The sequence below is a fragment of the Eimeria mitis genome, genomic scaffold, assembly GCF_000499745.2.
Source record: "Eimeria mitis Houghton genomic scaffold, Emh_scaff2709, whole genome shotgun sequence".
Lineage (NCBI taxonomy): Eukaryota > Apicomplexa > Conoidasida > Eucoccidiorida > Eimeriidae > Eimeria > Eimeria mitis.
The window spans coordinates 6,434-7,374 of record NW_013571054.1 but is presented as its reverse complement, the minus strand read 5'-3'; the positions used below and the strand labels follow the sequence as shown (position 1 = coordinate 7,374).

General features: G+C 53.5%; 1 protein-coding gene across 1 annotated transcript in view; it reads left to right on the top strand.

Moving 5' to 3' along the window:
* Positions 1-618: 618 nt before the first annotated feature.
* EMH_0057600 (uncharacterized protein) overlaps positions 619-941 on the top strand; it is a gene marked incomplete at both ends in the record, with an annotated part of 2,923 nt that continues 2,600 nt past the window's right edge. Inside the window, 2 exon segments of the mRNA XM_013497491.1 lie at positions 619-659; positions 822-941. Of these exon segments, the coding sequence (XP_013352945.1) occupies positions 619-659; positions 822-941 (161 nt within the window).

Sequence of the window (941 nt, the reverse complement as noted above, 5' to 3'; positions counted from 1 at the left end):
TGATCACGCAGGCGGGGGGGCCCCCGTCGGCTGCAGCGGGGGCCCCTGCTACGCGAGCAAGGCTAACAAGGACTGAGTAAGCAGCTCCACTGAAATATAGTTTGTAAGATCTAAAGTAATGACAATTAAATGGCGTCTTGGTTTGAATTAGTTTGCATTCTATTCCATTCCCCCATTTCAACTGTCACGACGCCCACTCTTCCACCCCCCGCACTGTATACACAGCCAGCAGCCACAGCTGAACAGACTTGTATTACTTTAGATCTGAAGGCTGAATGTATATATAAGAGCCGCTCAGTCTGATGGCCTCTCATCATATTGTATTCCATTGCCTCAGACGCTAAATCATTGAGGTTTATTCATTTAGACATCACCGCCGTGCGGTGTTTTGTTCTACCTCTCTCCTCAAGGGTTGTGTCTTTTCCTCTTCTCCTCCAGTTAATTTCAATGGCTTTCATGCCACTGGAGGGAATTAGATCTCCTTAGCCCCTCCTGGATGCATTCTCCTTCTGCTGCTCCCGGCCCCGCCATCTGTAGATGGGGCCTACAATCGAATGCTGCTAACTCAACGCACTTCTTGGCTTGACCATGGGGGGGCCCCCCTGCTCAGGGGGGGCAATGAACTCTATTGGGGGCCCCGGGGGCCCCAATCCCCCCCTGTGAGACGCAGCGATCTTCCTGCTGTATTTGCTAAGAAGAGTAATATTGCGGGATGGCGCCTCCGAATATCTAAGCCCCCCCCTGTTTATCTCTGGGTCGTTTTGCTTCTCCTTTTGGTGCTGCAGATAGCAGCAAATCATGCTGATGCATTTTGTTTGAAGGGGCCCCTCTGCAGCTCAGCCCTCCCCTCCCCTCGCAGCTGTGGGGGCCCCCAATGGCCGACTGTCTGTACACAAGGCAGCAGCCCCCAGGGGCTACCCCATGGACGCCGTGCTTCTCCT